Source organism: Epinephelus fuscoguttatus, linkage group LG12 (genome assembly GCF_011397635.1).
Source record: "Epinephelus fuscoguttatus linkage group LG12, E.fuscoguttatus.final_Chr_v1".
In the NCBI taxonomy this organism is placed as follows: Eukaryota; Metazoa; Chordata; class Actinopteri; order Perciformes; family Serranidae; genus Epinephelus; species Epinephelus fuscoguttatus.
In genome coordinates, this window is record NC_064763.1 from 10,662,170 (window position 1) to 10,677,150 (window position 14,981).

At 38.9% G+C, this 14,981-nt stretch overlaps 1 protein-coding gene across 1 annotated transcript; it reads right to left on the reverse strand.

Annotated features, from left to right (window-relative positions):
- Positions 1-1,420: 1,420 nt before the first annotated feature.
- LOC125898250 (glycine receptor subunit alpha-4-like) lies at positions 1,421-13,679 on the reverse strand. The gene is made up of 8 exons (XM_049592004.1): positions 13,616-13,679; positions 9,053-9,276; positions 7,773-7,855; positions 6,367-6,504; positions 6,048-6,262; positions 3,859-4,017; positions 3,187-3,282; positions 1,421-3,068 (listed from the first exon to the last, which is right to left on the reverse strand). The coding sequence occupies exons 1-8, from the start codon at positions 13,616-13,618 to the stop codon at positions 2,796-2,798; spliced, it is 1,191 nt and encodes a 396-aa protein (XP_049447961.1). The 5' UTR covers positions 13,619-13,679; the 3' UTR covers positions 1,421-2,795.
- Between the last annotated feature and the right edge of the window lie 1,302 nt (positions 13,680-14,981).

Consider the following 14,981-nt stretch of genomic DNA (forward strand, 5'->3'; position numbering starts at 1 on the left):
AAGCAACTAATATATATCAACATTAAACATTTTGATTAAGTAATTATAGTAATTAATAATTTGTAGAAAATTAGTGTGTTTTTGCCAGTTAGCCTAATATCACATACTATACATATAATCTCCTACTAATAGATTTTCACATCACACTGAGTATAAAGCAATGTCACTTGCACTGTGATGTATATAGTATGTGGCCTGTGCATGGCAGCGTGCAACGCTGCTTACATGGGACATAAAACAGTCAACAGCACCCTCTTGTGGTGACAGATACAAAGGGTCAGGCTTTGTTCACACAGCACCATGAGATGCAGTCAAAGTTCAGTAATACATTTTGCAGTCAAAACAAATGTGCTCCATGAGTGTAGCAAACTTTCACGAGTCTCTGGTAGGGGCTAAGTTCTGCTTGTCACATTTGAATATTAATAGTGTAGTGACTGATGAAGAGGAGTTTAATGATGCAGAATAAATTAAAATAAAGCTGTATCGACATGTGAGGCAGTTTCTTTGTAATGATGTATGTATCTACTTCAGCAACCATATTCATGTAAATCTTATAGTCTTTAATAAAAAAAAATACCTTTTTTAATCAAATGTGTTTTGTTTTTTATTTGTGCCTTTTTGTCTGTAAACTCTTTAAAAGTGGAATACCAAGGTTCCTCCTCATCATTTCCTCACTATAATTAACAAAATAAGTCCATTTATGTTTCAAACAGACCCCACAGTGCTGATGTATGCAGCCCTGCTTCTCCTGTTGTATATTTTATTTTTTAAGGACTTTTGGGGCTCTGTTATTCACATGATGACTTAGCTTTTTGACAAGAAATGCAAAGTTAATAACAGCGTCTTCATGCAGAGGCTCTGGTTTAGGGGCCCCTGAGTTTTGGACCCCTGGGTGTGGGCCTGGTAGACCCGTCCGGTAATACACCCATGACTGTATGCATGTGACAACTACCTTTAATATGACATCTTAACTTGATAACAAGATATATTTTTAAAATGAGACTTGGTTAAAAGAGATGGCCCCAGTCTTCAGGCATGTGTACACACAAATGCTAAAACCCAAACAGTGTGAGGTACTGAGCAAATCACTTCAAAACAGTTATTGCAGTGACATTTTGCACTTTTGCCCCATAAAAGAAGAGTGAATACTGAGAGTAAACTTGACAAAGAAAGTATCAGAGGCAAGACAAATCTAGTTCTGGCTTTAGAGAACGTCATAGTTTGAACATTTGAATATCACAGCTGATAATTAGGCTAAGCGTAAACCTTTGGATTGTCTGACATTACAAGTCAGGGTTAAAATGAGCAGATCATTTTAAATCATAATTGTTTATAAGAAAGGTTACACAACGATACAGTAAGTATTTCAAATTAAACCATTTCTTTATTTAATATTGAGCAACAAATTATTTCAGGGATACATTTGTTTCTAAAGAAAAAAATACTCTGTGTGTAACATAGTTGGGCTTTGTTAAACACCAATACAACACCCATTGTGCAGGCCTCAGAACTCAAGTTAAGCAGTATGTTTTGATAACTTTTCTCATGCACACTTGATAATATAAATCTTTGGCCAATATGCAAGAACGAAACTGAAGCCTTTAACCGATGACTGACATGGCTGAATAATGATAAAAGTAATGTGTGTGCCATGCCATTATATCAGTACAATAGTGATGCCCAAAAATTTCTGGGCAATTTGTCCATCAGTTTTTTAGGCATTAAATGCCTTAATTTAAATTTGAAACGCATAAACAGATTATTCCATTCTTTATTACAGACAGGCTTTCTATGGGAGGGTCTAAAATGTGAACTGATAAATATTACATCATGATAAAATAGTCATGCTATTACAAAATAGCATTCAATCTGAGATTTCTGCAGCCTGCATAGAAACAAAACATTTTGATGTCTGTAAAGTGTCACTTAAGGTGAGAGACACAGCAGAGTCACTGCTGTTTCACAGTGTAATTCCTGTCCGTAGTGATATTTGTTTTGTATGAAACCTGTGGCTCTGGACACTGTTGACCACTGCACCAGTAAAATAACAATAAACAAAATACAGGTGTGCTAAGAATGTGCTACAGTGAAGCTACAGTAACTGCACATACAGATATTTTTTCCCCAAAAAAGTGTGAGATAATAATCTCAAAGGACAAGGGTGGAGGATTTAAGGGGTTATATTGGCAGAGGTGGAATATAATATAATAATTATGTTTTCTTTCGTGTATAATTGCCTAACGTTAATGCTGGGCTCATGGCCTGTCTCTGACGAGCCGAACAACGTTGGAAAACAGTGATTTGTAACGTGTAACTGCTTTATTCAGTGTTTTTACTGGTTTAAATCACCTGGTCTGATGGTTTAGGAGATAAGGAGACCTCTGCAAATAAATTGGCTCCTGGTAAAAACCTCCTGAACAATGAACACTGAAGGAATTCTAACCAGGAGAAATTTCAGTTGGTTGCAATCTGCAATCCTCACCACTAGATGTCACTAAATTCCCCTAAATGTTACACACTGGACCTTAAAGATGCTGACTGTACACACATACTGTACACTGAGGTGTGATGTATAAAGCATCAGTGCTGAGGCAAAGTGCATTTCTTTGGAGGTATTAAAAATGTAAAGAAATTGATGGACTCTTCCATGCCTTGGAATGTCCCAATGACACTGGACATGCAGTCACAACGTATCTTGCATGGCTCAGCTGAGGACTCTCAGCCTGTAAATGTTTCAGTGAAGAGAGCAGAATTAAAGGTATCCAGTGTCTTTATGGTCCTCGTTCGTTGTGTCATCACAGCGTGGCTAGAAGGTCTTCATGTCGTAGAACTTTGTAGGTAAGCCAGTAGAGGACATTAAACATGAGGAAGCTCATGGGGAAAACAGCTCGAGCAATGGTATCAATCCTTTTTGCTCGATCCACAAAGCGCCTGCGAATATCATAGAAACCTAAACCAGGAGGTAAATCTGCGAAGACCGGCGTTGCATCCATTTCCTGTGCGGCCCCTGCTGCCAGGGCTAGTCCATAACTCTGGAAGAGTAAACCCTGCTGTGCCAGCTCCTCCTCCTGGGAAGAAAAAGACACAGCACATAATAACCATCTGCTCTCAGTGAGAATCACACAGCTTCACTGATGCCAGTGATTGGCTGGCTGGTGTTTAACTAAACAAGGCGACGGTACATACCCTGGCACAGGCACTGCACTGCTGGACTACATTCCCATGAGGAGCATTGTTGCCTGACATGTTTTTTCCTTTCACCTTACTGTCACCACTTCCCTGCTGATGGGAGGAAAAGCAGCACATGTATTGAATCATCAAATAGACTGCATGATGGAAAAGTCATGACACAGCTCTTGTATGCTGCATGTGTCTTTCAAGTCCTCATTAACAAGAAATCATCATCTGTTTCTGACAAAGTGAATACAGGTCTGACATTAATGTGAAATGAGACCACTTGGAGATGAAGTCAGAGCAAATTTCAATGGCGTTGCATAATCCCAACAAATGAATAAGTACAAAGGACTCAAGCAGATGTTTTGTGTATTGCGTTATAAATATTACAAGGTATTAATGAGTCCTGCAGCTGCTGTCACACTGCTTCATTTAAGAAATATTTTATATTTAAAAGGTGCGTTGGCCTGTTTTGTCTCCAGTGTTTTTCTTCTCCACATGAGGCCGCAAGATGTGGAGAACAGTGGAATAAGGTGATGGCTTGAATTAATTACAGGTCAGTGCTGTCTGCATTTCCCGGCTGGAGTGCAACATGCAGCTGAGTTGTGTAGCTCGTGCATAGCTGGGCGCAGGGAATAGCAGGTGACAGCCGCCCGAGGGGCTGAGTGGGTGGGTTGCACTCACAGCTCTCTGCCGCTGTTGCTCTTTGAGCTTCTTCCTCAGCCTGAAGAACTCCTTGTGCTGGCGTGAAACAAAATTAACGGCTGCATACTCCAGCAGTGCAGCAAACACGAAGAGAAGACACACCGCCATCCAAATGTCTATGGCTTTCACGTAGGACACCTGCGAAACCGTGAAAATCAAATTAGGGAAGTCACTCAGTAAACATTAGCGTTCATGCCATGTTAGCCAGTGACATGAAAGACATGAGATTATGACTCCATGTCAAGAGTTACATGTTGGATTACTTTGTGGATCTTCATTGATATTAAACAGAGGTGGAAGAAGTATAACTTAACTAAACTTGACAAAACCAGATTATAAAAATAGTCCACTACAAGTTAGATTCAACATATGTTACATTTTCTTCAAAGCATCATTATTATTGATGCATTAACACGTATAAAGATGCAACAACTGTACTAATAACACCACAGGAATAATAATAATGTAATACTCTGAAAAGGGACACTGCACCAGTTATTTTACTTTTGATACAGTTTGGAGAATAATCAGTGCTTTTTAATAGTCTTGCTTTTTCTTGTAGTGAAGTCTTTTCACATTGTGGTATTACTACTTTTATTTAAGGAAAATGATCTGCATCCTTCTCTCAGTACTGCAATTCTAACCATGCATGCAGTCCTTTCTATTTCAATTTCTGGGGCATTAAAAGGCCTATCATGGCTCAGTGCATCATGAATAAAATTTGGGATTGAATTGACTGGAACAAATAGGTACGCACCTGTGTTCAAAAACTGAAATGGCTCAATTTAAAGTTGTACCCCTGCCTAATTAGAAAGCCAGCACTGAGCATAGCAAAGGCCTTCAAACTCCTGCCTGGACCTACATCATGCATAAGTGTCATTGACACTGGGGGTGCTGGCAACATGTCCCCACCACTTGACTGATTTTGTCCCCATGACTTTTTGAAAGTGTTTGCACAATGTGGAAATATACAATGCAGTGCAAGTATGGAAAATCAAAAGTGCACTGTCCAAAGGTAAACAAAAAATAATGATCCCTTCTAGCCAACTGATTCCAAAATGACCCAAATCCACACGTGCCGATCAGCAATTTAATTAAACTGCTTTTTGTCCATTTGTTCTCTGTAGCAGCTCAGTTAGTAAGTTTGTGTTATTGTGTGACTTTGGTGAATCCAAACTAATCACTATAAACAGCAAAGTCACACAATAACTCACTGTTTCCTCAATGGAGTCTGGCTTTGAAGAGGACAATATAATGGCTTCAGTTCCCCATCAGAAATTGCTGCCTGATGGAAAAGTGAAAATACTCTTAATATAGTGCATATTTAAACTGATACTGATTGTTTTAGGTAGGCCTTTTTTTAAGTGGCTAAAATATGTTTTATTGCTGTATCCACAGCGGTTCATTGTTTGGCTTTTATGTCAATCCTCCAGCCTGCTTCTCCAAACTGGGGCCCTGCTGACTGACATCCATTATAGGTAATACACTGACTATGGACAAGTTCCTCATACAGCCCTGCTGGAGGATGGAAGAGTAAATGATTCCTACATGTGTGTTGACTCAGCAGTGACAACATATTTGAAAGCAATACAAATTTTGCTTAATATTCCATTACATTTTTATATTTAAACTGTCATCTGCCATCCAAATTATGTGTTTTCTTTTCCATGAATAAAGGCATTCCAACTATAAATTGCTGCACAAAATTTCACCAGAATGCAGGACATGTGTTTGACACTCATAATTTTGTGGGTGAGGACCCCTGGACCCCTGTTCTTATTCAATGGTCAGATATAATTACAGAGGCCAACCCACAGTAATTATCTACTCTGACCTCATACCGATCCTTCCATTACATTGCCTGAAATCACTTATGACCGTTTAAAAACATTTTTCATCTGACCCCTTTTGTCTCCGCGACTTTCCAACACAAAGTGACACCCTTTATGCCGTGAGTTTAATTTCTCCGATTTTATAGGCTTTTTAAAACTTGTACTTTCTTAAGATTATTACCACCTCTGCTCTCAATAATAATAAACACATTAATAAAACATTGTAAATTAGAAAACTTCAGTGCACCTTTTCCTCCTGAAATCATCCCAGAATGTATAAAAATAATGACTAACTTGATTTTCTAATGTTGAGTGTCACAAACCAAACTGTCTGACCTTTGGCAGGGAAGCCCTGGAGCCTGAGCTCTGCGTCGTCATGGTGAGCACTGTAGTGATCCCCAGTCCCACTCTGGCCGGAGCGGCATCCATGTTGATCCAGAAGGACACCCAGGACAGGATGACGGTGAGCAGGCTCGGTATGTACATCTGGATCAGGTAGTAGCCCATCTGACGCTCCAGGTGGAATTTGACCTCGATGCAGGTGAATTTACCTAACCACAGGAGGAGATACAGGTGCAAACTGACAGTCTTATTAGAAGTTGATTGACAGTATCTGTCAAGGATGTTGGCTGGCAGGTCGTCGTGTGTCATATACCCGTGTTGTAGTGCTTGGTGCAGTAGCCGAGGCCTTTCTCCTCTTTTAGCACAAACTGAGGGAGCGTCAGATCATCAGCCACCTGCACCGCTCCCACATCCAGCCATTCAAAAATGAGATCATTCATGGTGTAGCCAACTAGAAAAGAGACAGAGAGAAGGTACTATATGGCACATGATGAGTTTATGACAAAATCTATATTTAAGGTTCTGTGTGTAACTTTCAGGAAGTTTCAGTGACACCTCTCTCTAAGGCCATTAAGTGAACTACAGTCGGCATCCCCTTTAGCTGCAAGCCAACACCTGCATGGGCCACAACAGTGACTAACAAGATTTCATTTGGACCATATCTGCACCATGATACTGTCTTGCTTTTTGCAAATTACCAACTATCAGCTGACGTTACAAAACAACCATAGGCAGATTGATGCAGCGTAGCTTTACAACTAGCTGGCTAACCTTAGCTCTGGTTAGTCATTGGCTGCCCAGGTCGCTGTAACTTAGCTATGCTACATGGATCTGCTGTTGGTTGCTTTGTAGCTGATAATAATACTAGTAATATATAATAATATATAATAGTAATTTGCAAACCAGCCCCAGGAGTATGGATAAATTAGCTGAATTTATCCACTCAGTACAGTATTTCGCTACATTTTCTTGTTAGCAATTTGTCCACAATAGAACGCAAACCAAGGTTAGCTAACATTAGCCAGCTAAAAACACAAAATTACAATACATTTCACATGATTGTGTTTCCTCTGGAATTTTTTTTTCACACAGGGGGCAATGAAATTATGATACAGGGCACTGGGTTTGATTTATTTACCCCAGTTTTTCAGACTACAAATGAGCCAAGAATTAGCTAGCGCACTTCACACCCACTGCTAAGAAATAACATCCCCCAGAGGAACAGGGCGGCAGCTGCAAAGACAGACCCTCAGTCAGCGGCTGTAACAGCTCAAATCCAGCCAGCGCAAATCTCAGCAGTAAATGAACGCCCAAACGAAAGTCTGAAGGCTGCTGTTGCCAAATGTGCACAACGGAAACACGTGTGTGGTGGGTACTGGTCATTTGTTGACATTAGCGGACTCCATTTCTTAGCTAACGTTAAAGCTGTTAGCACTGTAGCAGAGCTGAAAAGAGATGCAGCACGCTGTTGGGAGAAGTTTGCCTTGAGGGCTTCCTGCCAGAATTTCTTGGTTAAAATTCATCACATCCTTCGTGTTTCCCAGAAAGTATTGGAAATAAAATATCTTCCCAAGTCCTTTACATAGAAGTTAGTCCACAAGCTGTCTCTTTTTTTTAAGTTATGTTACAATATCTTCACCCATTGGCAATAAAAAAAATACTAAACGTAAAATACAGTATCTTTAATGTTCTCAAGCCTGCTTTAAAAGATGAACTCACAGCTTTCGAGCTGCATCGTACACGTCTGGCTGTCCATGGGGAAGTTCTTCAGATCCATAGGACAGGAAAGGGTAAGGGTCAGCCTAGAAAACAGAGACAGCAACACTGTCATGGCACTGGGATGGTGTGTACAATGAAAAGGTGATACCCTCACACTGCAACCCATGAGTAGATCCCCAGCTAGCCAGCAGCACTAAACCCACAGCACCAGCCATCTCCTGCTTATGTTTCACTCAAAGTCTTTCTGCACACTCACCCTACATTAAGGGTCACATCAAGCAGCTCTAACCTCTCTGACACCTGTCCTCCTCTCCATCTTTCTACCTCACTGCACCCCACATAACCGCACAAAGGACTGACAGGTGCTGACAGACAATATGTCAGCCTGTATGGAGGGCTTGACATAAAGTGGGTTGAGAACACGGTAGCACAATTGGCAAAAATAGAAGAGTGCTCCCCCCTTACAAGACATAGAGATCAAGAAAAAAGAACATCCCATTCCTCAGTTGAAGTGTTGGCAAGGACTTTGCTGACATCTAATCACTGAGTATCTATTGCTGCCGCTGCTCTTTTTGTTGAGCCATGATGTCTTTCGCCACTCATTTTTAAGGACCCCTATTCTCTTTATTCCAGCAAGGACAAAGTGAAGAGTCTCACAAAATGAGCAATACTGCAGAGAGGAGGAAAGCAAGTAATCTGGATTCAGTGTCTTCCAATAGACACAGTGGCTAACCATATGTGAGTAAGTGAATGAAGGGCAATAATAAATTTATAGAAATATATTTATTGACTTTTCACAGTTTCAAACTTTCTGGCGCTGTTTATTTAGTGAAACTAATAATTAAAATCACTAAGTGGTCATTTAGTTAGTTGGTCATTTCCCAAGTTTAGCTATTACATTAAAGGTTCAGTAACCAGAGAGGCAGCTGATCATTTTGTTCATGCTTAACATAACTGCTAATAGAGCTTTAAACATTGCTTCATCTTTCATATATTCTAATGAAAACCATTACGCTACAATTCACCACTGCTTTAGTGCCACATTACTGACCTGATTCTGTTTTAGCCTGCAGTTATTATTCACAGTGGGTGCTGGACAACACAATGACAACTGAACTGAACTGGAGTGAAACAAACATGTTGTTGGAACATATACTTAGTGGCTCATACATCTCATAGATAGAAGTTTATATTCAGCTGGCCACTTGACAAACCATGGAAGTGGATTTGTAATATCTGATAGAAGTAAATCCTGCTACATTATTCAACCACAAGATCACCTGATGCTGTAGAGGACGTTCCCATTCTGGAATATCCGAAGCAGTTTGTTGTCTGTTGTAACCTCGTGAAAGTTTGCTCCCTTTTCATTTGCAAAGAACAGGTCAGGTTTCCAAATGGAGTCCAACATCGAAGGGTCCAGATCCAGAGAGTCATCTGGATACTCCTTATATGCCAGTCGAGGGTCATTCCACTGCTGTCGCAGAAATACATTGAGCCGGTAGTCCTAAAGTATGGAATTAAGTCATAATTAGGAATTAAAATTGTTACAGTTATAAGTAACTGACACAAAATATGTAGCCACAAGTAGTAATTTAATAGTTTATGCCATAGTACAATCATATTGAGAGTTTAAAGCTTGTAAGGACAGTAGCCCTGAGAGCTCAACACACTGCAAATTAAGAAGACACGTGCAAATAGTAAACACAAGCGAATAAACCAAAAAAAAAAAAAAAAAGTCATACATTTTTCAACATGCTGCAAATAGAGAAAAGACAATCAAATGCATACACAGAAATGGAAACTTATGACTTGACTTAACCTAACCTAGCATTAGCTTTTTACTCGTTATTAGTATGCTAATTCAAATAATCTAAAAAATATACACACACAATTCATTGTGAAACATGTTAATATTCTGTTTGCTGACTTTAACATTAATAGGTACTTTCAGAACCTGTAATACGGGATGAGCAAGTTAAACTACCTGTAGGTTTTGCTGACATGACTAACAAAGTGTAACACATCACTTTCTATCAGTTAACGAAAAGCAAAGCAAACAACAAAACAAGTAACAGATGTGTGTTCTTTCATTACAGAAAGGGTTGGTATACATTTGAAAATATCATTCATGGCGTCAAGTGGCAGTTTATTTCCGTCCTTCAAAGGTAGCCTATTGGTGACAATTCTGAAAATAATTAAAGCCAGCTAAGATAATGTTAGCCTGTTTCATACAAGGTAAAAGGAGGCCAGAAATGTGTTGATCTTAAATAAGAAATGATAAGTTACTTAAAATGTATTTATTGTTGCTTTCTTAAAGTATGTGATAGTATGAGTCCTTTTTTTCATAAGCAATTTATGTGGGTCTGGCGTATTTAATCAGATTGTTTGAATTGGCAGGCTCATAAAAAGCAAAAGGCTAACGCTAGGCTAACAACAGATATCTGCAATACTATCTAAGTCATGTAATCACAATGGTAAAATGAACAAAAGCAATGTAACTACATTTTTGCTAATTTTTCAATGGCACTAATGGATAGCCAACTTCAGTATCTTTATAAACCAATAAACACAGCAACAACAAATGTGTCCCAGCCATGTGCATCACTCTTTAGTGTCCCTGGGAACAGTTTCTGTTGTGTGCTACAAGCAGCATTTTTTTTTACTTGGTTCATAGACTGTAAAGTACTCGGTTTTGTTTTGTCTATTTGCAGTGAGGTGTTTTTTAGAGTCAAGAAGGTGCTTTCTTAATCTGCATTTGTCTATGCATCTAATTCTTGTGTCATTTTAATAAACCATGTGAGAGGGCCAAGATCTTGTGAACAGTAATAAGTCACAAGCAAGAAACAAATGAACCTGCTGCGTCTCTCAGCAGGCAATGAGCACTGTGCACACGCTAACTCTCTGTAAGCAAAAATAAATAAATAAACACTGACAAAAAGACTTGAGTGCCCATGACCTAAGCGACAGAAAACTCCACTTACAGTTTCATCATTTAAAGTTTGATGGCTCTCCCAAGAGGTATTTTAGAAAAAGCATGAGTCTTCCTAACTCTAAACTAGAATAAATAAAAAAAAAACAAGGTTGTCCCCAAACACTCTCCATGGACCTCATGAATAAAGGAATTTCCCTTATTTGATGGTGACAGAGAGATGATAAAATCATAGCTGACATTATGTAATGAACTTACAAGATGGTGTTTACAGTCATCAATTAATCATAATCTAATGACAGTATGTTTAAGCATCATGAAACATGCTCCAAATGGCTTCTCCAAACAGAGGGAGGAGAGCCAGAAACACTTAAGATGAATTAACACCAAAGAGCCTAATGCTTCTGATGTACGAGCATCAACCAGCTCTGTTGTCCAAAGAACATAGCTGGGATTCCTGCATTGGCAGCAAATTAAAGTAGCTGAGGCTTTTTTTTTAAGAACAGCTAACGTCTGTAAATACACTCATAAATGTTTTCACTCCACTACATTCATTTAACAGCTTTGGTTACTAGTTACTTTCCACATTAAAATGATTGTTGATTATATTATTACAAAATAAAATCAACAAATTAATGATGATACACTGTATTATTTATACATTAAGCTACCCAGCAGGATACAAAGCAGTTACACTTAGCCCCATCTGCAGCTGCAGCATTAAAGTGATGTTTGCACATGATGTTTGCACTTAAGTTAAGTTTTGAATGCAATTTTTTTGTGTGTATTGCTACTTTTACTAAGTAGTAATTTTTAATTAAATATTTGCAAAGTAAAATGCACTGTAAAGAGTAATTAGTTCATCTTCCACCACTGTGACAAAAATCAGTGGCACATGTTGATTATAAGAACACATTCTAACTCCAAATAATAATATGAAACTGATATTAAACAATAATACAACTATAAAAGTGCCAACAACAGACACTTGAAAAGGTTTTTAAGCATCACTTTTATGGTCTTTCCTGTTAAAGTTCTTATGGTTTAAACCTCATTTACCCTGCTACTGCCATCCTCTTTGGTAATTAAGAAGCTTATAAGTGGTGCAAGCAGTTATATGAGAGAACAACAAGTGTACTTTTTCTAAATCCTGATAGTGGAAGAAAAATAATTCAGAAGCTAAAAGACAGTGGCGCCACCAAGGGGTGGTCATGGGGCCACGGCCACTCTGATACAATCGCTGGCCAGCCAGTGAAAACTAATCAGAGGCCTCTGTGTAGTGTTATTAAACTTGAGTAAATGTTATTCCCCCTTATAATCAATGTACTCCTTCAAATTTGTTGTATAATTGTCTTGAAAAAGACAATAGCGTATTTGAAGAACAATGAATAGACTAACATGTATACACATGTACATGAAACAGGACTGTTGTGAAACTCAAAATGTTAACTGAACTGGTGTTAGTCTTTAACATTAAGAGTAAAATAAGAAATCAAAGTTTTATGGCTGCATACTCCAGCAGTGCAGCAAACATGAAAAGAAGGCACATTGTCACCCAGATGTCTAGGGCTTTCACATATACCTTCAAATGGCAACATGGAGACTGAGCCAGTGTTTGGTTTGTTGTCTCTGGGCTACTGTAGAAACATCATGACAGACTCCATGTGAGAGGACCCGCTATAAACGGCTCATTCTAAGGTAACAAAACACAACGATTCTTAGCTTCATGATTATGATCTAATAATACTACTATATTATATATCATTTCTGGCAAAAGATGCCTCTAACTCCCACACCTGGACCTTCAACTCTGCACACTAACAATCTGTGCATTCAATACTCATACTATCATACTATATAGTATGCCAGAAAAAGATTTAGTATGTCCCGATACATAGTATGTCAAATGCAGTATACCAAAAATACCAGGATGTTCTACTACATCCAGTCCAATTTTGAAGTATGCAAGCCAGCATGCTATTCTGGCTATTCTGACCCACAATCCTCTGCGCAGCAACGATATGTCACATCGACTGAGCTGTACACAGATGACAGCCAGACAGCTCGCTGACAGCTGTTTGACAGCATATTGACAGATGTCAGATGTTGCAATGACTGATGACATTCAAGTAACTGATGACCAGTTGAATAGTAATACTAGGAGTATTGATTGTTTAAGTGAACAAAATAATCATGAATATTACAAACAACAAAAGGACATAACTTAAAAAATAATAATGACAGAGAACTGCAGATGTAATGTCACTGTCGCAAATATAATCATCACCCCGGGTTGATCTCCATCTCTGGTGAACTCAGTAAGTGGCATTTGTTTTATCGCCATGGTAATGGATATAAAAGCAAGGGGGTCAAAGTTCAGGGCGTAGTGTTATGAGTAAGTTGTATGTCCCGATTGTGTGCATTCTGCATGCAACAGTACGCTACGAATGCTAGCCTACACGCGACAACAGCATAATAAAATTCCTGAAATTGAGATGTAACTTTAGGTATTTCTGGGCACGCCTATGAAAAATTCCTTGGTGTCACTACCAAGAGATACAGTAGAGTGCAACTGTTGCTTGACTTCACTAACATGCATGTTTTAACACTACTGACTCCACCAAAGTTGATACCTTTAACATAATTATACTGAATACTGGCCCGAGGAACAGAATTGCTATTTGTTGTCACATTTGTTGCTGATTTTTTTTTGCACTTCATTTAGTGACACCTTAAAGTCACAGCGAGGACAGTCAAAAAATATATCTTCTTAACACTATTTAGATAGTCCAAGTTTGATATTCAGTAATCAATGATAAAAGCAGATGTTCATGCTTATCTGCAGAAAATCATAGGGTCAATTTTTTTGTTACTAAAAGATCATCCAAATGAGGACTATAAGGAATCTTCTCACCATAGTTGTTTCAGTGATGGATCCGAAGCTGTTGATGAAGATGTTACACGTGACGTTGACTGGAGGACCTGAGAGAAGCAGATTGTCATCACAGATTACAGTCACACTGATTTCTTAAATACCACTGATGATGTTTTCTGAGGAGGCTGCATGAAGTATTAAAGCCGGTAAAGAGCAGAGCGTTCTGGCAAAATAACATCTGTTTGCTCTTTTCATAATATGCCATGCTGTGTCCTGATAAATAGACTTATCCAAGATAACCAGCATGAAATTATGTTGTCATTTCCAGTACCCTCCCATTAGTGTAGTCCATCTGTCGCCCACCGAAACTTTAAATATTTCAGGGGCTCATTTCCTGAGAGGCAATAATTTATTGATTCTCCTTTAGTTACATTAGTGTATTTATAGATAATCAGCCGGGATTTACCCAGCATGCACTGACAAGGATGTGGAGCAAGTATGAAATATATATGAAATGCGACCCCAGAGACCGAGGGGGAAGTATGTCAGAGAGAATCTGCTGGCTTCACTCACAACAAGAGATCAAGATTGAACTGAAATGGGCCTGTGGGGTAACATGCCAGGGTAAGTGCACATTTCTGACAAATCTGAAAGAGAAGTCTGCGTGAAAAATATCATGACCCAAGGCTGTGGGTCAGCACAAAAACAGTTCAACAAATGACAAAAAACCTGACTTCTGTGTGAAAACATCTCAGCCTGCAGCTCCTCTTACTCCGGACCCATCTGTGAGTGATTTGTGCTACTTCACCGCCCACATTGTTACGCAGATCGCACTTTCCCCCCACACCTGTCCTGACAGAGGAAGGTCCTCCCACTGCACGCCACAGTGTGTTACCTTTGAAGTTCGGCCTGATGCGGGCGTCATAGCCAGATGTGCGTCCCATCAGTTTGTCTAGAAAGTCAGATGGAGAGGGAGCCTTGGCTGCTCTGCTCGGGAGCTTCATCTCTTTGCAGAGCACAGACCTGCCAAGTGACGGGAAAACAAACTCTGGATGTACTGATATTTTTCTTCACTTAATATTTAATACCTCAAATTCTCCTCCAGAAGGGTTTATCTCATTTAAAATACAGTGGCTATCAGTTTATTTTTTACTGGATGGCAGCACATGCATTTTGTAATTTAAAGGTGTCATATACTGTGTATTCAGACTAGATGTATTAAATTATTTTTAAATATCTTTATTCAAAGATCCAGTTTAAATATGCAAATCATCTGTGTAATTACTTCAGCACCTGTTATCACCTAAAATCAAGCTTTTTTTTCATCTGTTCAGTATAATCCTGCAATTTACATTATAATGGACACATTTAATGCAGGACTCTTCTCACTTTAAGAGAACAGTGA